The 22,543-nt window shown below is 34.0% G+C and overlaps 3 protein-coding genes across 4 annotated transcripts; 1 reads left to right on the top strand and 2 right to left on the bottom strand.

Moving 5' to 3' along the window:
* The first annotated feature begins 7,565 nt into the window (after positions 1 to 7,565).
* Positions 7,566 to 13,363, top strand: LOC126700632 (disease resistance protein Roq1-like). The gene is made up of 5 exons (XM_050398847.1): positions 7,566 to 8,053; positions 9,106 to 10,198; positions 10,321 to 10,614; positions 10,729 to 11,310; positions 12,683 to 13,363. The coding sequence occupies exons 1-5, from the start codon at positions 7,566 to 7,568 to the stop codon at positions 13,361 to 13,363; spliced, it is 3,138 nt and encodes a 1,045-aa protein (XP_050254804.1).
* Positions 13,364 to 13,534: 171 nt separating this feature from the next.
* LOC126699336 (uncharacterized) lies at positions 13,535 to 18,026 on the bottom strand. 2 transcript variants are annotated; one of them, XM_050397092.1, is made up of 5 exons: positions 17,827 to 18,026; positions 15,919 to 16,200; positions 15,076 to 15,207; positions 14,839 to 14,955; positions 13,535 to 14,110 (listed from the first exon to the last, which is right to left on the bottom strand). In XM_050397092.1, the coding sequence occupies exons 2-5, from the start codon at positions 16,171 to 16,173 to the stop codon at positions 13,766 to 13,768; spliced, it is 849 nt and encodes a 282-aa protein (XP_050253049.1). In that variant the 5' UTR covers positions 16,174 to 16,200; positions 17,827 to 18,026; the 3' UTR covers positions 13,535 to 13,765. The 2 variants fall into 2 exon arrangements, with proteins under 2 accessions (XP_050253049.1, XP_050253048.1); XM_050397091.1 differs by having other exon boundaries at positions 15,919 to 16,173; positions 17,827 to 18,024.
* Positions 18,027 to 19,826: 1,800 nt separating this feature from the next.
* On the bottom strand, positions 19,827 to 22,371 carry LOC126699299 (F-box protein At5g51370). Its single transcript, XM_050397026.1, has 2 exons — positions 20,864 to 22,371; positions 19,827 to 20,415 (listed from the first exon to the last, which is right to left on the bottom strand). The coding sequence occupies exons 1-2, from the start codon at positions 22,126 to 22,128 to the stop codon at positions 20,133 to 20,135; spliced, it is 1,548 nt and encodes a 515-aa protein (XP_050252983.1). The 5' UTR covers positions 22,129 to 22,371; the 3' UTR covers positions 19,827 to 20,132.
* Positions 22,372 to 22,543: the final 172 nt, after the last annotated feature.

Raw genomic sequence — 22,543 nt, 5'->3', positions numbered from 1 at the left:
ACCTTTGGACACTTGTTGCTTTCTTTTGTTACCATATAACCCATTATGCAGCAAAACGTCTCCCATACTAAAATATAACTAGATTAATTGATATTACAAAAATAATACTCCTTCCACCAAAGTATAATAGTAAATAATAAGACATAAACAAGCAAATTAGTATTAAATTTATAACGTCAAGTTAGGTTCAAGATACAACTAGTATAGTTTCTCAAAAAAAAGTTACAATTGGTATAACTCTAAACAATGTTACACCACCCAATAACTTGTTATTGAATTCATATTTTGAATATTCAACTGTTGAATCACATGTTTTATATGTTCTTAACATGCGTGCCAATTTTCATGCCAATCGGATGTAATTTACCATTCAATCCATAAACTCATCTTTTATGCATTATTTTAAACTACAAAAACTTAATCTTTGATCATCTTTAAATTTTGTAAGCAAGGAGAATATACGAGGATAATGTAATCCAGTAATGGATTTATCAAAATTCATATCTAATTAAAAATTATTAGATGGTGTAATATTATTTAAAGTTACACTAGGTGTAACTTGAACCCAATCCTTACAAAATATATATGATTTAATAAGTTGCAAATTTCAAGTTTCATATTGAGTTATCAAAGTTCATAAGTAAAAGAAAAGAAACCCAAAGGTGTCGTTTAGTGAGGTTTAATTAAAACTGCTGTAGCTTTAGGTGTTTTAGTTTTCGTTGGAATTAAATAAATGAGTATATATATATATATATATATATATATATATATAAATATATGTATGTATGTGTGTGTATCCATTGGGGTTCCTAGTTAAGTTCTCTCTCTTTTTGTTTCTCTCCCTTGACTTGGAGTTTAGGTTAAATTCTCACTTTTTTTTTCTCCCTAGACAACTTCAAGATTTATCTCATGCAGTCCAATTAAAAATCAAATGATCAAAATTACAATTTTACCCTTGTGATGTGAAATATAAAAAGTTGTCAAAAAAATTGGTTTTTTTTTTTTCTTTTATTTCTCATAAAAAATTTCTAAAAATATTTCCTAAATTAATGCCCTTAGGACATCCATTAATTTTTCTCTTAATCTTAAAACAAAATGTTGGACACAATTTTACATATTGTGTTAAAAAGGCTTATGGGGTGGTATAGGTTAATGGTTTCGGGCTATTTACTTTTGGGATTAGATAGATTAAGGTTTTATTTAGATACTAGGGGATGCATTTATTAGCAAAGATATTTTTGACCTCCACTTTTACAAAATCTCCCACAATCATCCACAAACGATTAAAAAAAAAACCTGCATGTAGGTCATTAGGACTAGGGGTTTTAATGGTTTTATTGAATTCAAGGCATTTAGTATTTATTTATATTTTTCTCAAAAAAAAAGGTATTTATTTATATGCTTTTGTTGCATTCCAATATAGTTGGACCCAATAAATTTCTCTTTGACGGAAGTAAGATGACACCCATTATGCGTCAATAATAATTTCCATAGACATGCATTCAACAAAATTATAGAAATTTTTTTAATGTCGGTGCCCTAGATAGGGACGGATTTGCATGAATTAAGGGGGTATGGCCCTTTGGCCCAACTTTTTGAAATGTTGCATACTCGTCTTGGTTACCTCAAATAAATTCCGTACTACAAAACATTCTCCCGACTGCGTTCATGCCCTGTTAATTTCCGTAGACCGAATGTGACACACTTTCCATCAAACGATCTCTATCAGATTTTGAGTTTATTTTTCAAATGACCTTTCTTTACTCAAATCAATTGCTTTCCCACTTAAGTTTTATAGTAGATTTAAAATTTGTGATCTGTTTTCTCATTTGAGTCTACTATAGCACACAAATAGCTTCTTCTTCTTTCATGTCTAGAACTATATTTATAATTTTTTATACTACTATTTATCATAATATATATATATATATATATAGTGTACATGTATAATAATAATTGATAATACTCAAAAAATCAGTAGACTGGATGGCGCGGGCTCTGATGATTCAAGGGCTTGAAAAAGAAGAAACAAAAGGTCAGAGAAGACCGGGGTTCACCGGCCACAAACCCTCCGATGGTGAAGTTAGTTTCTCTCTTCTGATTTAGTTTCTCTCTTCTGATAAATGGAATTCCAAACTTCTCATGATTGTATCTGGAAAAACTTACCTCTCTTTGTTGGGAGATAACGGCTTATATAATGCCATGGAAGCGGTTACTTGTCTCGTAACTTCCCCCACATTTGTGGAGTTCGAAAAATTCGGAGTTAACCTCTATAACTGCCATGGAAGTCATATTTTCTGGTCTTATTTCTCATAACCGCTATTGGGAGCGTTTGGCAATAATGAACCTTGACTTTTGTGTTTCGCAATAAGGTCATCCAAAGCATATACAAAGAGCAACATGCTTTGGGACGTATGGAGGTCGTCTAAACAACCTTTTGGATGGACGACCTTATCTGGACGAGCACTTTAGTTGAGGTCACTTTTTTCATTCTTGCCTTGGACGACCATCATGGACGAGTTTGGAGTTAATTTGTAGTGCACCATCAATAATAATAATAGTTTTGACTTGGTCCACTAAAGATAAATTCTTGGTCCAGTTTATTTTATTTTGTTTTTTAAATACACTTTTTTAAGTGAGGGAGGGCAAATTCAAATTAAGGACATCTTTGGCTGTCCATGGGTCAGGTCGGATCGGGTTTGGGGTTGATCCGCACCCGACCCGATTGGCTCGGGTGAACATAAAATGAACCCGCAACCAACCATATGTTCGGATGAAACTAGCTCGGGTCATCGGTTGACTGGTTTAGATCCGTCGGGTAATATTGGGTTTGAAACAAAAGAAGAAAACAGAGAAATCACAACCCAAACAATATAGAAATCAAAAGCCAAATGAACACAGACATGGAGAAATCAAGCCAAAAACACAGAATCGACACCAAAGGACATAGAGAAATCAAGCCAAAAGAACACAAAAGTAAAAACCCAAAAAGGACAGAGAAATCAAAACCCAAAGGACATAAACCCAAACACAAACTGCAAAAATCACATAGCACAAACAAGAACTTAGATCTATGGATTGAAATGAAGAAAGAAAGAGAGATATCACACTAAACCAGCACCACCACCACACCCCTCACCATCATCACCATATCATCACAAGATCAGTGCGAAATCTAAAAAAAAATTACATTTTTTACTGACCCACCATCAAATGCACATGATCAAAGGATATTTCAAGCAAATTAGACGAGGCTTCGAGACGGGTTTGAGCAGCTTGATGACAGCGGCAGTGGCAATAGGAAAACTTGACCATGGCGGCGGCTGTAAGAAGGGATAGGGTTAGGGATTTGAGAGAGAGAGATATCAGAGAAGGAGAGAGCGTGAAAATATGAAACTGAAGGAGAGAGAGCGTAAAAATTTGAAAAATGAAAACTTCTCACGGGTTGGGTTTTTTTGCCTTATTTTTAAACTTCTTACGGGTCGGGTCGGTTTCTACGGATTATGAGTTGTGGAACCTGAAACCAAACCGAAAACCCGAAAATTTATCTCTAACTGACCCGCAACTGACCCGTTTTGGCAGTCGGATCCACCCGTTGGTCTTCGGGTCTGACCGGATCGGACAGGTGGGTTGGGTTGATGGACCATCCTAATTGAAAATATTTAGGTATGTTATCGAGTTAATTACAAGGCCCTTGATCTTTTGTCTACTAACTTTTTTCCTTTTTTTCAAGAAACAAACACACATAGGAGAGAGAAATGAGATTTTAGCACAAAACATGCTCTAAACTCTATCAAAAGTTATGATAATTTTTGAGTGTGTGCATTTGTTTAGTCCATCAATTGAGTACATATGTATATGCTTGATCACAACTAAAGAAAAATCAAAGTCTATTCGAGATTAAATGCCATGATCGCTAATGTTTAAAAACATTCAGTCACCAAATTTTTCTAGTTTCCAATATAATCCCTAATTGAGTTTAGGGCTATATTAGTTGGAAATTGCTACTCTAACAAATCTTGAAAAGTGATAGCTTCCAACCCCTGGGTCATTTTGGAGGTCATTTTTTTTTTTTTAATTTTTTTAGAAACAAGCGCACACACACATGGGAGAGGAAAATGAGTTCTAACACCATTTTGGAGGTTATGTTCAAAGTTTTTGGACTTTCAACAAGGCATATTGACTCTAGACAAAAAGGCTTCATTAAGCCTGGATAAGTTATTTTAAGAATGGACAAGATTTTCATGTTCGAAGTTTTTGGACTTTTAACAAGTATTTTAATAATTAGGCTTGCATTAATTGCTACCCTAGCACATTATAAGATTTTTGTGGCTTCATCTCTGTTTTTAAAAATCAGGTCTGAAAAGGAATTGGAAAATACCCGATTTTTTGTTTCAATTAAGGTTGGATTAATGGCCAAACCACTAATTTCTTGGAGAATTTAATTCATAATTATAATTAAATAAATAAAATTCATTATTAGTTTATAACTAATAATATTTACTAAAAATTTAAATAATTATTAGGAAAGTAGAAATACTAAAATTAGTGGAGGAACCAAAATTCTTAAGTAGAAGAAAAAAAAAATCCATGACCCAAACCAAATAGTTTATTTCATAAATGAACTCTGACTCAATAAAATTATATCTTAATTTATTTCATTGTATTAAAACTATTTATGTTTGGTTTTGAACTAAGTTTTATAATAATTTTTTAAACAATCACTTAAAAAATTATTTAATAATCTTAAACTTAACTTCTATAGAATCTTTCCCACCAAACATAAATAGATAACGTTATACTGTTTTTTTTTTTGGGACTCGAATTATATTATTTGATAGTATATAAAATTATTACTATTGTATAAAACAAAAACAAAACTATTATATGCTTTTATATATAATATAATATGTGAAATGCTGTACAGCTGCACAGCAGTTCACAATCACAATTTACAAAATGGTTGACTTTGGCATTGGCGTGAAAACCCAATTTCTTTTACATGTTTGTTTGAGATTTGCTTATTTTGCTAAAAGATTATTTAGTGTTTATTTTTTTTAATAATATGTGCTTTTTTTTAGAGAGTTTCAAAGATTCGCTTATTCGCTTATTTTGCTGAAAGTTTATTTAGTGTTTGTTTTTTAACCTATAACATTCACTCATGATAATAGTTCTTTATTATCAGACAAAGACACTAATCAGTTTTTAGTGTAATTATAATATGTGCTTTTTTTTAAAGTTCATTTAGTGTTTTTTTTATTTATAATAAATGTTTTTTTTTTTAGAGTTTCAACCTATGACATTCGCTCCTGATAATAGTTCTTTATTATCAGATCAAGACACTAATCAGTTTTTTTTAGAGAATTTCAACTTATGACATTCGCTTCTGATAATAGTTCTTTAGTATCAGATTAAGACACCAATAAGTTTTTTGTGTAATTATAATACGTGCTCTTTTTTAAAAGTTTATTTAGTGTTTGTTTTTTTTTATATAATATGTGCTTTTTTTAGAGATTTTCAACCTATGACATTCGCTCTTAATAATAGTTCTTTATTTAAACCAAGACACTAATCAGAGTCAAAGGCCTTGTAGCTAAATTGGCACCTCCCCATACCCAAAGTGCTTGGGAGTCTAAGGGAGAAATGGTTCAAGTTGCAGGGTTAGCAGCATGTTGTAATTATTTCTCAAAAAAAAAAAAACTAATTAGTTTTTGGTGTAATTATAATATGTGCTTTTTTTTAGAGAGTTTCAACCTATGACATTCACTCCTGATAATAGTTCTTTATTATCAGACCAAGACACCAATCAGTTTTTAGTGTAAGAGATTGAACCCCAAATCTCTTATACAACCATCAGAGACTTTACCAGTTGAGCTAACTGGAAACTACAGCTACATTTAAGCTTTATTTACAATACTTTCAGTAAAAAAATTTCAATTTTAACTAAATAAGTTATTTCCAAATTGACACATGTTGCAGCCAACTTTTACTTTTACTTTTGCTTGGCCAAATAAGCCAGTGTCATTTGTTTTGTAAACTACTTTACAGCAGTGTTATTAGTAGACAGAGAAATAAAGTGAGAGTGATAGCTTGAGAGAGATGTACCACTGGTTGGATTGGTTTAGGAGTGGAGTTGAGCGAAAGATTGGCAGACAGCATGGCAAGGCAGCTCCACGATGGTGTAGACAGATATGTTTTTTATTTTATTTTATAAATATAGTGGTGATTTGGGATTTGTTAGAGGAGATCTGGAATTTCGTTAATATTTGGACTTTGGAGTATGACATTCACGAGAAAAGGATTGGGCAAATGGTAGGATTTATATATATAAATATATATATATATATATATATATATATATATGAGTTGGGTTCAAGTTACATCTGGTGTAATTCTAAGTAATGTTACACCATCCAATAACTTGTTATAAAATTCATATTTTGAAAATCCAACTGTTGAATTACATATTCTATATGTTCTTAACATGCATGCCAATTTTCATGCCAATTGAATGTAATTTACCATTTGATCCACAAACTCATTTTTTATGCATCATTTTAAACTACAAAAATTTGAATTAAAATAATTGATTGATGACATGCCTATTAATTTTTTATCACCTTGAAATTTTGCAAGCATTGAGAATATACAAAGATAATGTAATTTAACGGTAGATTTGTCAAAATTTGCACTCAATTAAAAAAATTAAGTGATGTAACATTGCTTAGAGTTACACCAGGTGTAACTTGAACCCAACTCATATATATATATATATATATATATATTGATACAAAATAGAATTTATACTCTAACCTAATCTAAGTGTATATGTATATGAAGCTCCCTCCTGAAGACTTGAACCTTGACCTTTGCCCTCCACACTCCATAAGCATTTATACTTGTGGAGTGACCACCACACCAAGGGTGCACGGTAGTAGGATTTATATTTTTAGTTTCACCTAAGACTAACAAGAAAAGGAAGTGTCAATATAACTACAATTGCTTCACACATTCCTAATTGAATACGGTTTGAGTGTATTACTCTAATATATTAGACCTATACACGTGTCTAAAAAATGTCATGTTCACACATCGTGTCAAATCCAATGCACAATAGTATTATACCCAAACCTTATTCTTCCTATTTAACCATCAATTGCATGGTTCTTTACTAACACTACAATTCTCCAAAATCTGTATAAGCTATGACTTGTGAGCATCCTTCTCCAAAATCTGTAAGTTTTGATTTGTCATGCACATCCTTTTATTTTATCTCTCTCCCCCTTATGGTTGGTTTGGATTGAGGGGAGGGAGGGGAAGTAGAGTAAAGTAGAGTAGATTTGGTCCAAAATTAGCCTCTTTTTAGCTAATTTTACTTTACTCCCCTCCACTCCCCCTCCTTTCCCCTTCCATCCAAACAGGCTCGTAGTTTCACTTTTATTACTAAATTGTTTTGTTTTTTTTCCTCAAAATCTAATTGAATGATTTTTTTTTTCATGCATACATACCATTTCTTATCTATAATTCTATATTCCAGATTTACTTGTAAACTTAGATTGGCTGTCATGGATACAAAAAGCCCATCTTTCTCTTCTAGCCATCAGTGGAAATACCATGTCTTTCTAAGTTTTAGAGGTGAAGATACTCGTAAGAGTTTTACAGACCATTTATACGCTGCTTTGAAGCAAAAGGGCATTTTCACATTCAAGGACGATGAAAAACTTGAGAGAGGAAAACTCATTTCACTTGAGCTTTTAAAAGCAATAGAAGAATCAATGTTTGCTATTGTCATTCTCTCAAAAAACTATGCATCATCGCCATGGTGTTTGGATGAACTTGTAAAAATTGTGGAATGCAAAGAAAAGATGGGGCTTATAATTCTACCCATTTTTTATGATGTGAATCCATCTGAAGTTCGCAAACAGACAAAAATTTATGCACAAGCATTTGTTGAACATGAAAAACATTTCAAAGAGAACATGAAGAAGGTTCACAAGTGGAGAGCTACTTTGAGAGAAGTGGCCAATCTTTCTGGATGGTCTTTACAAGACAGGTAATTTCAATGAGTAACATTATTTCACTGAATATATTGAAAAGAAAAATACATAAAGATCCTCTTGAACTTGGAGTCAAAATTAAACTGGCCTCTTGTTCTTTTAATTTGAAATAATAAGTTCTTCAACTTTGAAAAATGTCTAAATTGATCATTCTGTCATAATATAGTTAACAAATTCAAATAAATTTTACTTTGAAGTGAATATTATATTTAAAGGAAACACTTTCTCCTCACATGATGTGTTTTCCATTCATTCCCGTTGACAGAATAATAACAAATTGATCAATTTAAACATTTCTCAAAATTCAGGGACTTATCATTTCAAATTAAAAGAACAAGTGATCAATTTGATTTTAACCCAATATTAAAATCAATTATCTACTCAATGCAATGATACATATAGTGTAACTCGAAAAGCTCCAGGTCAACATCTTTAAATAACATTATCTAAAATCAATTATCAACAATACAAAATTACAATCACATCATTTACTCTTACAAATGACATTCGCAAACTCTTAAGTATTGTACTTAGAGTATAATTTTTCTCATCCTCTGTGTCTTTTATCTATATTATCTCAAAAAAAAAAAAAAAAAATCACACACTTTGCTTTTTAATTATTTTTCCCAAAAACTGTCGTGTCTTTCAGTTTCCAAAGTCCAAACACAATCATACTATATGTACTATGTGTATATTTGAACGTGAACGTCTTTCAACCTTATTATTCCCCATATGGGAAGGCCACTGCAAGCTTAAGTCCGTATTTGAACCAAAGCTATTAGCCATCAAACCCTTGTAGAATTGAATGTATGGCTACAACAGTAAATCATTACTCAATTTCGAGTAATATGGAATTACTAGATACTACACTCGTATAGGAATTTTTGCATCTATTTAGTTCTCCACTTCTCTATGCGGGATTTGCTAGAATTTGAGGGAAATTCATAACAAACCTTAAAACTATATATATATATATATACACACACACAGGGTAGGGGGTGTTAGGGATGGTGCATTCACATTTGTTGATTGTCTCTCTTTTTTGCAGGCCTGAATCAGAATTTATCCAGGATATTGTGGAAGTGATATTGCAAAAATTAAGTTATGCATTCCCAAGAGATACCAAAGATTTAGTAGGAATAGATTCTAGAGTGGAGGAATTGATGTCACTTTTAGCTATAGGATCAAACGATGTTCGCATTATAGGTGTTTGGGGGATGGGGGGGATTGGTAAGACAACTCTTGCTAGAGTTGTTTATCAGATGGTTTTTAATGAATTTGAAGGTGGTAGTTTTATCACTAATATTAGGGAAGTATCTGAAAAATATGGTTTGCTTCCTTCACAACAAAAACTTATTAGTGAAATTTTGATGGAGAAAAGCATCAATATATGGGATGTTGATGATGGAGTCCTTATGATCAAGAATAGGTTGTATCATAAAAGGATTCTTCTTGTTCTTGATGATGTAAACCAATTTGACCAATTAGAAAAGTTAGCTAGAGAGCATAATTGGTTTGGTTCAGGTAGTAGAGTTATCATCACAACACGAGATAAGCATTTGTTGATAAGACATAATGTAAATGGAATATATGAGGTTAAAGGATTGAATGATGATGATGCTCTTTATCTTTTTAGTTTGAAAGCTTTTAACAACAGTCATCCTGCTGAAGATTATCTAAAGTTGTCAAAACAATTTGTAAATTATGCTAATGGTCTTCCTCTAGCAATTGGAGTTTTGGGTTCTTTTTTGTTCAATAGAAGTAAGGAGGAATGGGATAGTGCATTAGATAGACTCAAAGAATTTCCTGAAAGAAAAATTATCAAAGTACTTCAAACAAGTTTTGATGGACTTCAAGAAACAGAGAAGGAAATATTTCTATATATTGCATGTTTCTTTAATATGAAGGATAAAAACTATGTGTTAAAAATACTAGATTGTCTTGGCCTATATCCTTGCATTGGATTAAGGATTCTCGTTGAAAAGTCTCTCTTAAAAGAATATGAAAATAAATTTTGGATGCATGAACTACTACAAAAAATGGGTCAAGATATAGTTCGTCAAGATTGTCCTCAAGAACCTGGAAAGCATAGCAAATTGTGGCTATATAAGGACATTGATCATGTGCTGATGACAAATACGGTAATAGATCATTTATTGAATTTGAGCATATAGCTTATCATATTATTTAACAAAGTTAGAGCTTGAACAGCTTTGTTATCATATATCTTGCAAATCACCCATCCCATTTTCTTGATTATCAGGGAACAGAAGCAATTCAAGGCCTAGTCCTAGAGCTTCCTTGGTTGCCTAAATTTGTTGAATTCAAAAAGGCACATTGGAACCTTGAAGTCTTTTCAAAGATGTCTAATCTCAAATTGCTTATAATTCATGGTGTTCACCTATTACATGGCCCCAGACATCTTTCTAATAGCTTAAGATTTCTTGATTGGAGTTTATATCCTTCAAAATCTTTGCCATCAAGTTTTCAGCCAAATGAACTTGTTGAACTTCACATGTGCCATAGCAAAATTGAAAGACTTTGGAAAGGAATAAAGGTACAATTGTTATTTAGATACTCTTTATATATGTGTGTGTGTGTAATCAATAAATTCCCATTTTTGTGACACCTAATACACTATTTCTAATTTATTGTATTTGGATTTTAACAGCATTTTGACAAGTTGAAGTCCATCGAATTGAATGATTCTTTAAACCTTATTGCAACCCCTGACTTCACTGGAGTACCCAATCTAGAGAAATTGGTTGCTAAAGGTTGTATAAATTTACGAGAGGTTCACCCATCTATTATGGCTCATAAAAAGCTTACTCTTCTTAATCTTGAAGGCTGCAAAAACCTTAACAATCTTCCAAGAAATTTTGAAATGGAGTGTCTTGAGAATCTTATTCTTTCTGATTGTTCAAAAATCAAGAGAATTCCAGAATTTGCGAGAAATATGGAACGCTTAACAAAACTTCACTTAGATGGCACTACTATTACGAAATTTCCCTCTTCAATTGAACATTTGACTAACCTTGCTTCATTGCATTTAAGAGATTGTAAAAATCTTGTATGTCTTCCTACCATAATTTGTAGCTTCAAGTCGCTTAAAGATATCAATGTGGGTGGATGCTTGAAACTTGACAATTTGGCACAGAGCCTATTGAATGTCAAAAGTCTAGAAGAGCTTAATGTGAGCGGGGTTACTTTTAGAGAGCCGCCTTTCTCTATTGTTCTTTTGAAAAATCTTAAGGTACTATCTCTTCAAGGATGCAAAGCGTCATCACCTAAACTCTGGAACAAGCTTTTCTCTTTTAATTTAATGCCAAGAAGAATCCCAAATCCTGTGAGCATGTTGTTGCCTTCCCTGTCATGTTTGTGTTTTTTAACAAGATTGGATATAAGTGACTGCAATCTTCAGACAATCCCTAATGTTTGTGGCTGTTTATACTCTTTAGAAGTTTTAAATCTAAGTGGAAATAATTTTGATTGTCTTCCTGAAAGCATCATTCAATTATCTAAGTTGAAGAATATTTATTTGACGCATTGCACGAGGCTTCGTTCATTGCCACAACTTCCATCAAGCACTTCAGTTGTTGTTGCAGAAAATTGTACCTCATTGGAAACATTACCAAATAGATCAACACAAGACAAACTATACCCACCATCTCTAATTCTCTCCAATTGCTTCAAATTGGCTGACATTCAACACCAAAGCAACGTGTTCTTTAGAATGCTCTCAGCAGATGCTCAGGTCTCTCTCTCTCTCTCTCTCTCTCTCTCTCTATATATATATATATATATATATATATATTATAAAGGGGAAATTATATAAAAGGCTAAGAGATTATACATTGTTTGTTTCATATTACGTACTAGGTTTTAATTTTATCAAATAAAGTCCTAAATATATGAAACTGTTTCAATTTGTTGCATATTTCCATATCTATTATTCATATACCTTAATCTAGGCAATAATGCAGAAGAGGAAAAAGGGGAAATTGTTGAAATTTATTTATTTATTTATTTTATCTAGGTAATCAATTTTGATTTTGTGGGAATCACTTTCTTACTACAAGCAAAGCTTTCGTTCTCTATTTTCTCAATTCAATGAATGCCAAATTTATTTATCAACAAACCATGGGTGAAATACAAAGTTTAAAAAATGATTTCCTACTTCTATCTGCTTTGTTATTGTCCAAAATAACAAAAATTAATAATGAGATGGACATGACTTATGTTGAAAAGAGTTCATACACTTGGACTTTAATTGACAAAACTAAAAGGGTAAATTATATCATTCTCCTTTGAGGTTTTTAAAATGACACTCTCCCAAACTTTTGTATAATGAAATTCTCCCATTTGATTGCATAAATGCAACAATTAAATCCAAGTCCTCTCAATTCCATTTGTAAAAACCTAATAAAGTTGTATTTAACTATTTATACAAAGTTTCAAACCTCAAAAGGTGAAGTGTGATTTGGTAAAACTTCAAGGGAAGGTGGTGCAATTTACCCATATTAAAAATCTTGTATTTAATCAGAAACATGTATAAAATTTAGGCCTTAAAGTTAAATTAGGTGTAACTTGCTAAATTCTAAACATCAAAAGCTTGTATGTTTCAGGGACTCTACAGTGCACCTAAAAATAAAAGACCTCGGGCTACCTGTAGACTTCTTATACCTGGAAGTGAAATTTCAAAATGGTTTAGCCATCAAAGTGTGGGGAATATAGTGAATGCACAAGTTACTCATTCAAAAGAGTGGATGGGAATGGCTGTGTGCTCTATTTTGTCATTCCACGATCTTCATCCAAACAGTCTTTGTTGTTTTGATTGTTATATTGAAGTCAATAAACAAGAAGGTGCAAGAGAGTCGGCTTATTTTGTAAATACTTTTGGTCATATTGACTCACTTCACCTTTGGATGCTTTATTTTCCCTCTCATTGTTTTTATGAGAATGCGAGAGCAGTATTGAGTCAAACTGATGAGAATGAATTGATTCAAATGGGGGTTAGAATTCCAAAGCCTCACAACCCTTGCTTTGATGTTAAGAAATGTGGGTTTCGTATGGTATACAAGCAAGACATTGAAGATATCGGAGAAATGATGGGTCAAAGCTGCAAGAGTAGCTGCATCCCTCATTATGAGGGTGTTGGTTTTACTCATGAATATGATCTTAACAATTCAACAGTGGTAAGAGAAGATTGCAAACTTAAGCGAAGCTGTGATGAATATGATGAGGCTAGACCTAGTGATGAAGGTTGCTATAATGATGTACCACACTCCAAGCGGATTCAAAGATAAAGCATGTATGGCTCACAGTAACACTAATTGCAATGATTCTAATGAAGGTGGTCTTGGACAGGTAAGTCATCGTCTTTCTTTCTATTACAGGTCTCGTTAGTTGCTGCACTTCTTTTAATTTTTCCATTTCCTTGCCATGCATATATGTACTTGTATTTTGATTTTTCCAAATTTAACTTCAGAACCAGGCAATAAATTCCTTTGTTATTGGGCTTGAATAATAATAATAATACAAGAACAGACGTATAAAACAGCAATGAACTGTTGTGTACAACTCTAGCAAGAGCCATCAATTTAGAGTTAAGCTGCTAGGAACACTTCCCTTCTACATAACCCATGCAACTAGCATAAGAGCATGTTGTATCCATCCTACAATTGAGCTTCAATCTGTTGTTCAATACATCAAGATTTTTTATCTAGGTGTCGGAAAAGCTCTGGAAGATGGGCATTAGTCAGCTTTGTCCTCTTGGTGATCTCGTGCTTCTTCTTCTTTGGCTTGGGCGTGGAGGACATGCCTTGAACCTCTGAACTGGCCCTCCTCTGAGCAGTGTTGGTGGCAGGCTTCATCCCATTCTTCTGAAGATCCCTCTCGATGTCAATCATATCACGAGGCAATTCAATCCCCAGAAATAGCTGCTTAAGGTCATCATCCACTTTGATGGGCACCCTGGGGTCATTTGGGTAAGCAATGTCTTCCTGTGAATCGAAGTTTGATAGCAGCCATATCTGACCCGCAGCTTTCAAAGCCTAAAGAAGAATGAATTCACAAACTTTTATGGCAAGAGGGAACGGGTAAGTGACTGTATTCTCACTTAGTATCAATGTCTAAATATAATTACACTACACAGACAACTGACACATGACCACCACGAAACTTTTTATTGAAAAATGAAGATGCTGATAGTTTTCACTTACAAGATACGAGATAATCATTAGAAGGAAAAGACTTTCCTCAATGCTAAAACAAAGAGCAAGCAAGAGAGAGAAAGCTGATAAAAAAAAAAGGAAGAAAACAAAGTCACAGAATAAAGGGGCAAACAAAATTACAAAAATCAAAATACAACCATTGAGAAATCACACTCCTCAAATACACCTCAAAAGCTGCCACTCCTGCTTTTGCAAGGAAAATCAACTTTTGAGAAAACTAATCTAAGCATCCAACGTCAAAAAACACACAAATACTTCAATGGCTTCTTTCAAAAACAAGGAAACTCTGCCTGGATCTCCAAGGCCAACCTTTTTTTTTAACTTTCTTTCCCCTGTTCTTATTGATTCTCAATCCCTTAGAAATTGTGTGCTGCATCAAATAGCCTTTCACCTCCCACTGGTCCCTGAGACACCCCCCCCCCCCCTTTCTCTTTTCTCTTGTTTTACAAAATGGAGGAAGCACATGCTAGGCTAGAAGAGCCAGCAGTTCTTTTCAGAGATTAATATAAACAAATTTCTCATGGTATTATCAACACATATTGCATTACCTGCAAGTCTTCCATCACAGTAGGGTATGCGTCCTTAAGATCAATGACAGCAATGCCCCATACGAATTTCCTTATTAAGTAAAGAAGTTGTTCCTTGTCCCTCAAATCATGCTTGGACTGTGGACAAAGGAAAGTCAAAAAGTCATCTACCATGAAAAAGGTATAAAGAAAAAGGCTGAGTGCAACTTAAAAGTTATCAGCCCATGAAGATCTGCAGCTACATAACTTTAAAGTTACCTTGTAAGAGAAACGCTTCCCATCATAGTTGACTTTCAGGTTATTCCTCAAACTATCAAATACAGCTTTGTTGGCATTGATATCAACATAAGTGACTTCATTAATTTGTTCCGGGGTAAAGGCTTGCCTTGTCTGCAAACACAAGGAGCATTAAACTAGTGCTTAATAGCATTCACCTGGTCCTATCTACTGTAACTCGCATTGACCTCTAACGATGGAAAAAGTAGATTATGTTTCCACTACATTGAGCATCACACTCACAGTGTGTGCGGCCCACAAACTGTGATTGTAATGCTGCATGCAACGGAAATGCCATGTGCCTTCTCCTAATAATGTCACAAAAGTCAGGAGAAGGGGGACAAGTGACATACCCCATTATTACAGTAAACTAAAAATACAACTACAAATTTCCACCATGCATCTATATAATTTATAATTACCTTCAATTGGAAGCACATCAGTCAATTAAGTAGTATTGGGTTTCCCATGAAATCAATGTCATACAAACAAGGTTTCAAGTTTCCCATCCCAATTAATTGAGGAAGAAAAAGTAGGCCAGTTAAGTGAATGCGCATAATAATATAATTACTCTTTAAAAAGATCAATATAAATCAAAGATAATAACACAATTCTACACTAGACCATCTCGCTCTTTTCCAACTTAACATTGACCTGACAACTGCACAAAATAAGACACATTAGGATCTGAATTTTCCCCAACTCAAGTCAGCAATAAACACCATCCATTAAGAGCATTCAGCATTGTAAATCAAACGGCAACACAAATAATTGCATCAAGGAACACATACAAATTAATGAAGGATAAGATAGTTGGGTATGAACCTCCAGTAGAAGATTTATAACACGCTTCATTTGGGCCCCTACAGGGGCTTTCCGGATACTATTGATATGCTGAAGTCTCTCTGTATCATTTGAAAATTTGACTGCAGGACCAGGGGCTCTTGCGACTGAAGATGCTGCTGGTACTGGCACGGATTTATGTGTTGTGGCCTTGTTAGATGCAGCAATACTTGTGAGGGTCGATTGGCACTTCTCTTGCTGCTTCTTGAATCTATCTAATTTCTCTTGTAATGCCATCTAGAAATAAAAATATTTGCTTTTAGGCTGTTCAAACCCGCCAATAAAAAGTAAAGATATGATAAAGGGCTTTTAAGTGCAAGATTGTAAACTTGGTCAGCATTAAAGTGAAGACTAAATCATCTCAATGACTCCAAAAATTAAATACTTGAGTCATAACATGTAAAATTCAGGAAGAATAAACAGCTAGTAATCAAGAAAATAAGTTACTAAAAAACTTCATACAACACATAAGCAAGAATATGTCTACTGGAAACATAAGCAATTCCCAAATTCCAATTTCTTCTAACAGAAAGAAGTGAAAGTGATGAGGATGTTTACATACTAAATGTTTAAAACTTCTTATCACAGACCCAGAGTTAAATCAACATGCCCTGCTGTAAATCTAACTATAAACAACAAAGTTTCAATAGTCTACCTACGTTATACGTCAAACCTTCCAATGGCCTAATGCAAAAACATGTGCAGCATATGAAGAACAGAGCACAACTAAGAAACTGAGTTCCCAACAACCACACTACACAACTATTTTTTGATAATTCAATAGTTGGAGGAGGGGGAATTCGAACCTTTTTTATAGGTAATAGAAGTTTTATTGATTAGAAAAGTATAATGTGTTTACGATAGTAAACCCACTGCACTTGAGATGAATACAAACAAATCAAATAGAAGAGCTAACAGAAATTAAGAAACCAGACACGGTAATATAATACGTAAAACCCCAAATACGAGACTAATCAAACAAAGTCCCAGTTAGCAAAGACTCTAAAAGATCTACAGATCTCCCAATGTCTTCAAACATACGAGAGTTGCATTCTTGCCAAATAAGCCACATAAGACAAGCCGGTACCATATTCCAAACATTTGAAGAAAAATTCCCCAACCAATTCCTCCATACAAACCTTGGACGGTTCCACTATACACACCAAGAGGTGTCAACTGAACTACAAGGCTCTTGACACGCTACACAACTATTAGTGACCAAACAACATTGATCAATGATTAACAATAAAAAATCAATAATTTAGCATCTAGGCACGAGCATAAACTGCTTAGCCCGTCTGGGGTGAATGCCCTTGGATTATCCAACAACGCAACTGGTTTTTGCCTTTTTGGCATAAGTTATCAAAAAAATCAATAATTTAGCTCATGGGCGTGAGCATAAACTGCTTAGCCCATCAGGGGTGAATGCCCTTGAATTACCCGGCAACTGATTTTTGCCGTTTTGGCATACATTATCAAAAAAATCAATAATTTAGCTCATGGGCATAAGCATAAACTGCTTAGCCCGTCACAGGTGAATGCCCTTGGATTACCCGGCAACCGATTTTTGCCTTTTTGGCATAATTTATCAAAAAAATCGATAATTTTCCAATGATTCATCTCTAAAGTTGAAAAATTAATCCAATTCACAATATGTCTAGTACTTGCCTCAGTTGGGTCTAAATTACTTCTCTTTAATTAACATTTTTTTCCAAACATACATGCTTAAACCATACCAAGAGCACCCATATTTTTTAGCTCTACAAGTGGAAGAATAAAAATTGGGTATTGAACCTATTTTGCAATTAAAGTTAAATTCCAAAGACAAATATGATACAAATAATGATTGGCTAACTTCACCATCTCCTTAAAAAGCTTAAAAAGAATCACCTTGGGTTGTCGATGGAGCAAATTGGGTTCGGTTTTTTCTGACCTAACAATTTTTTTCTATTTTTGACGACGTCGTTTTCTTGGTGGTTTATTGGAAGAGACGCGCCGTTCTCGGATGCGAGTGAAATCTGAGAGTAATGAGGGAAGAGAAGGACTTATAATGGTTTCGGTCGGTTATTTTTGACCTTTAGAGCCAGCGTCGTTTTACACTCAAAAAATTTTGTTAATGAACAGCTTTTTTTTTTTCCTTTTTTCTTTTTCCTTGAAAAAATTCTATTTTTTATTTAAAAACAAACTTAAACTCAAATATAATAACGCGTTTGTAAATAAGCTAATTATGTGAATATAAATGTTTAACAAAAAATATATATATGTGTATATATACGAAAAAATATACTTATATAAACTTAAGATTAAGTTAATGAAATTAGTTTTTTTTAAGTGAAATTAATATATAAGTTCATAAGATATATTAAATTATTATTTGAAATCACTTATATATAGTTTTAAACAATACAAGATTAGTAAAACTAATTTTTATAATTTCATAAATGAAAATTAATATATGTAATTAACTTAAATAATATAATTTCAACTATAATTTAGTTATTATTAATAATTAGTATAGATTTGTAAAAGAGTAAAAAAAACATTTAGTTCCAGCGGTTCTCTCCAATAAAGTCATACTAAATGGATGAGATAAAAAGCAGTTTTGCACTTCCAGTACTCAAATCAATCAAATTGTTAATTACAATCTCAACACTATTCTACCAAGGGCGTAGCCAGGATATTTTGCTTGAGGGGCCAAATTATATATTCCTATGTTAAATTTATAAATATATGGTATACAAAATGATCAAATTTAAAATATAATAATATCATTTCTAAACTCAAATCAATGCATCTAAAACTAAAATTAAAAAATAATATTAGCTAGGGAAAATATGAGATGATGACGAAAAGATCAAATTTGTGAAGAAAAAAACTCATAAGTTTGTACTGCCAATGCATAAAATATACTAAGGAACACAGTGCACTTTTTTTTTTGGGTAACAATACAGTGCACTTTTGGATGCAAGAAACACAATACACTGCACTTTTATATACTTATAAAAAAGAAAGGACACATGGTATCTAGGCATTTGTTAGGCTTTGGTAAAAGTTTATGCTTTAATTGGGTGAGTCTACTTGATAAACTAACAGAAGAGCGAACTAACTAAAAGGGTCATCGTTTGATTTTAAAGGAAAGAATAGGCAAACTCATGTAGACTGGATCTATGAAATTTTTGTGGGAGCCAATCATTACAATTTTAAGAACCCAGCCTATTTTAATATATTATTATAGGGAAATAAGTAATTAATATTTTGACAATTTTTTTCATTTCCCATAAAAATGGTATCAAAACTTCCCTAAAATGAATTATTAACCAGTGTCCTAAGGACACTAATTAGCATTTCCCATTATTATAAAGGGATTTCAAAGTAGTGGGTGGGGGGGGGGGGATCGCCCCCCAACGTTACATGTGCCTCCGCCCTGCATTCTAGCAAAGCCAGGGTTCTTTACTCCTGACTCTTATCTCTTATCTCTTTTGAGAAGTAAATAAGCATCACTCTTTTCAATTCGCCTCCCTCAAATTTGCTGATTCTTAAAACAAAACATGACCATGTCATAAATCAAAACCATAATAACCTAATGCAGCATTACTTGCAATAAAGCACCATGGATTTCCTACCTCCAAAAACCAATCTTCAGCTATGGTTAATTTATTATTAGCATATAGGTCTGTCATGCTTAAAAGCCTCCTGGATAGATAATAAACTGCAACAAGACATATAACAAGGATATTTGATCATGGTTTTTTTTTTTTTTTTTAAATTCTTATACTACCTTTTTATCTAGTAAATACAAACCGACTTCTGAGAGGGATGCATTTATTAGAGAAAAAGGTTGTTTGATAATGTAATAAGCAATTAAAGCATTGTCGACTTGAGAATAGACATGAACTAGAAGATTTGCACTGTGGCAAATCAAAATTGTGTTGAAAAGGGCACCCAAACATGAGCTATAAGACGGGTGTAAGGCAAAATGTACTGTGTTTACAATCTTCCTGTGTTAACATCTGCATCTATTCTAACCATCAAACTACCATAATGAGTACAGAATATTGTTACAGCCTTCACGACAAGAAGTCAAGAACTCTTATGCAAGCTCAAGCTGCAGATTCTGGCTTTCAAGTGCAACTTCATGTCTCCCACTCTCTAGAAAGATTTACTGCCTTTCTTTCCTATTCCAGTCTCCACAAGAATCAGTGGACGAAGAGACGCTCCCTCTTGAAAAATTTACCACCTTTCTTTCCCATTACAATCCCCAATACACTAGATGGACGAAGAGACTTTGTATCTGGCCTCCATTGCAACTCTTTAAAAACAGAGAACAAAGTTGAGAGTGAAGGAGAGATTTCACTATCCTTTATATTCTTACAGGATTCAACTCTAAGGCTTTGAAGCTCCTTCCAGGAAAGAATTACAGACTCCAGACCTTCGGTAGTTAGCAATGAGCATCCCTCTAAAGACAAGAACTCCACCCTCCTGTTAGAAAAACAAGATCCATTATTCTTACTATTGAAGAACACTTCATGCAGATATTTAATATGTAATCTTAATAAATGTTAACCAGATAATTACACGTTATATTGGCAAGTCATAGGTCAGTGGAAGAAACTCTAAACATAGTTATTCCTATATTCAGTTGAGCCCATAGCAAAATCCACAACCTAACATCATTATTAGTGTAATTCAGCATGTTATGCATAAAATTGATTAGAAGCTAAAAGACACATGGATGTCATGGTTCAAATAGTTTGTGTAAACAAGTGAATCAACTTTACACAACATTACAAATGTGAATAAACACTATAAATACTAAAATTTCAACCACTAGTATAAATTCATTTGCCTTGTAGCTTTATGTAGCAACAAAAGAAAACAGAGTAAAAGAACCCCCTTTTTTCAGAAGAAGAGTAAAAGAACCCATTACCTGCAACAACTAGCTAAGCTGAACATGTCATTATCCAATCCCCAACAATCCTGAAGTACCATCTCCCTCACAGCCATACACAGCATAAACATCGCTCCCACACTCTTCTTATCCCTCAAGTGACATTTGTGCAAATGCAACCGTTCAAGAGCCGGGCAACAACCCAAATAATCTTCCGGCCCGGGACTCGGATCAATCCTCTTACATGACTGAAACCTCAAAGTCTTCAAATTCTCACAATACGACAACCCCGCCAACCACCCATCATCCATCCTATGATCACAAATACTCAACTCCTCCAACATTTGACAACACTGCCCAATAGCCTTAATCCCATCAAAACTCCCCTCACAACTATAGAGCTCAAGCTTCACCAACCTCTTACACCCTTGTGCCAATATAGTCAATCCAATATCCGAAACCAATGACCCATAAAATCCATCCACATTCCCCACCAACCTCAACACTTGCAAATTAGTACACGCAGCAATGCCACGCAAAACATCATCATTACACATATGCAATTCCAACTCTTGTAATGTCATGCACTCCTCAGCCAAACTCAAAACCCCTAACTCACTAGCTCCTATAACCGAAACCTTACGCAAGTTAGGACAACCACAAGCAAGCATTTTCAACCCTCTATCAATAACCTCCACAGGAAACAAACTATCCTCACAAAGCTCATTCCATTTCGTCGAAAACCCGGATCCCAAATGCATCGAAAACACCCTATTCGTCAACAAAATCCCAGAATTCCGAGGAGAGAAGAAACACCCAGATACCAAATCCACATGGGTCAGATTTGGGAACCGAAAAACCAACCGACCCGATTCGAGAAAGTGCCAAGATAAGAGCTTTAGAGACCGAACTAAACGGCCTTGGAGGTTAAGCCAGCGTTTGCAAACAAGGGAGATCGAGTTGTGATTGGAATCTGGGAGTTTGGAGAGGATTTGGAGCAGGGTTTGGTCGGAGAGTTTCCGGGTCGGGTCGGACTCGGATTTCGGGTAACTGAAATTAGGGTTTGGGAATTTGGGGAAATTGGAAATGGGGATTTGGGTTTTGGGGATTTTGGGAGATTTGGTGTTTTTATTGTTGTTGTTGTTGTTTTTAGTGGTGGGAGTGATAGGAGAAGAGAGAGATTGGAGTTGCATTGTGAAGATAACATGCTTGAGAGGCTTAGTGTTTTTGAGCCACAGGTCTGACCAGCTTGGTGGTCGTTTTTTTGGGCTAGGGTTTTCAGGTTTCTCTGGTGCAAACGACATCGTTTTCTCAGATTTGAAACTCAAAGACTGCTAATATTCTTTCTTTCCATTCCCTAAACTCTCTTGGATTTTCAAAGTCTCTGTGTGGGTTTACTGTGAGAGTGTGAATGTGTGTGGGGATATTTTCTTGAAAATGTTTGGTTGAGTGAAAGAGATTTCCTCTGGTCTATTCTTTCGTTTTCTGTGTGTGTGGGAGTGGGAAAGACTTATCTGGTTATTAGGACAACGGAATTGGAATTGATGGGGGAAAATGAGATTTGAACGTTTCCCAACAATCATTTTCTTGGTTGGGGCGCTTTTTTGTTGTTACCTCACAATTTGAATTTTGGGGGGGCTACGCCTACGTGGCGTTTTTAAAAAAGTTATTGGGAAAAAAGAGAAAGCCCAACAAAGAAAATTGATTTTTTGGGCTTGC

This window comes from Quercus robur, chromosome 9, assembly GCF_932294415.1.
Source record: "Quercus robur chromosome 9, dhQueRobu3.1, whole genome shotgun sequence".
Taxonomy (NCBI): Eukaryota; Viridiplantae; Streptophyta; class Magnoliopsida; order Fagales; family Fagaceae; genus Quercus; species Quercus robur.
This window is presented reverse-complemented; position numbering and strand designations above follow the sequence as displayed.

Excerpts from the sequence above, each read along its gene's own strand:
- LOC126699336 (XM_050397092.1), bottom strand. The coding sequence starts at position 16,173 with ATGGCATTACAAGAGAAATTAGATAGATTCAAGAAGCAGCAAGAGAAG. Across the intron at positions 14,956-15,075 it reads GGAAGCGTTTCTCTTACAAG|TCCAAGCATGATTTGAGGGA; the intron begins GTAACTTTAAAG and ends CTTTGTCCACAG. Across the intron at positions 14,111-14,838 it reads CTGTGATGGAAGACTTGCAG|GCTTTGAAAGCTGCGGGTCA; the intron begins GTAATGCAATAT and ends ATTCTTCTTTAG.
- LOC126700632 (XM_050398847.1), top strand. The coding sequence starts at position 7,566 with ATGGATACAAAAAGCCCATCTTTCTCTTCTAGCCATCAGTGGAAATAC. Across the intron at positions 10,199-10,320 it reads ATGTGCTGATGACAAATACG|GGAACAGAAGCAATTCAAGG; the intron begins GTAATAGATCAT and ends CTTGATTATCAG. Across the intron at positions 10,615-10,728 it reads GACTTTGGAAAGGAATAAAG|CATTTTGACAAGTTGAAGTC; the intron begins GTACAATTGTTA and ends GGATTTTAACAG.
- LOC126699299 (XM_050397026.1), bottom strand. The coding sequence starts at position 22,128 with ATGTCGTTTGCACCAGAGAAACCTGAAAACCCTAGCCCAAAAAAACGA. Across the intron at positions 20,416-20,863 it reads AGCTTAGCTAGTTGTTGCAG|GAGGGTGGAGTTCTTGTCTT; the intron begins GTAATGGGTTCT and ends TTTTTCTAACAG.